Consider the following 565-nt stretch of genomic DNA (forward strand, 5'->3'; position numbering starts at 1 on the left):
CTATTTTATAAATTTGTGTATATGGAAAGAAAGATAAAAGTAGCAAATCGAATATAGAACTGCAAGCAAAACCCATGATAATGGAATGAGTTGAAACATTCACTCATGCATTCAATACTTAAAATATTAAGGAAAGACAGGATGTTCCAACATCTGCCTGACATTTTGGGTTAATTAAGAAAAAAAGTAAATGGCAGTGCAAATTAAGGTTGATGCTGACAACTTCTCTAAACGTGCTTTTTTTTCAGTCTTACCTCGGGTGGAAGTGGTTCCAAATAACACTGAGCGCAGCACGGAGAGAAAGCCGCGGTTAACCCACACATTCCCACAACTACTACAAGCTAACAGCTAGCAAGCCCGCCCCATCGCCTTCCGACCAGCAAAAAGTCTACGGGATTGCCGCTCCGGATTTCACTATCTTGGTAATCTTTTTTTTTCAAGATTCAAGGGTGTTCTTTACTATTTTCACCATTTGGTGTTTGTATTAAACCAAAGATTTAAAGTTACATTTTAATATTCATTTGCTGTGGTATTAGTATTAACTCATTCTTATATGAATAAAAGC

General features: G+C 36.6%; 1 protein-coding gene across 1 annotated transcript in view; it reads right to left on the reverse strand.

Annotated features, from left to right (window-relative positions):
* Positions 1-565, reverse strand: part of LOC119592508 (teneurin-m-like) — a gene marked incomplete in the record, with an annotated part of 54,907 nt that overhangs the window by 21,468 nt on the left and 32,874 nt on the right. Inside the window, 1 exon segment of the mRNA XM_037941357.1 lies at positions 255-281. Within this exon segment, the coding sequence (XP_037797285.1) occupies positions 255-281 (27 nt within the window).

The sequence above is a fragment of the Penaeus monodon genome, chromosome 30 (genome assembly GCF_015228065.2).
Source record: "Penaeus monodon isolate SGIC_2016 chromosome 30, NSTDA_Pmon_1, whole genome shotgun sequence".
In the NCBI taxonomy this organism is placed as follows: Eukaryota; Metazoa; Arthropoda; class Malacostraca; order Decapoda; family Penaeidae; genus Penaeus; species Penaeus monodon.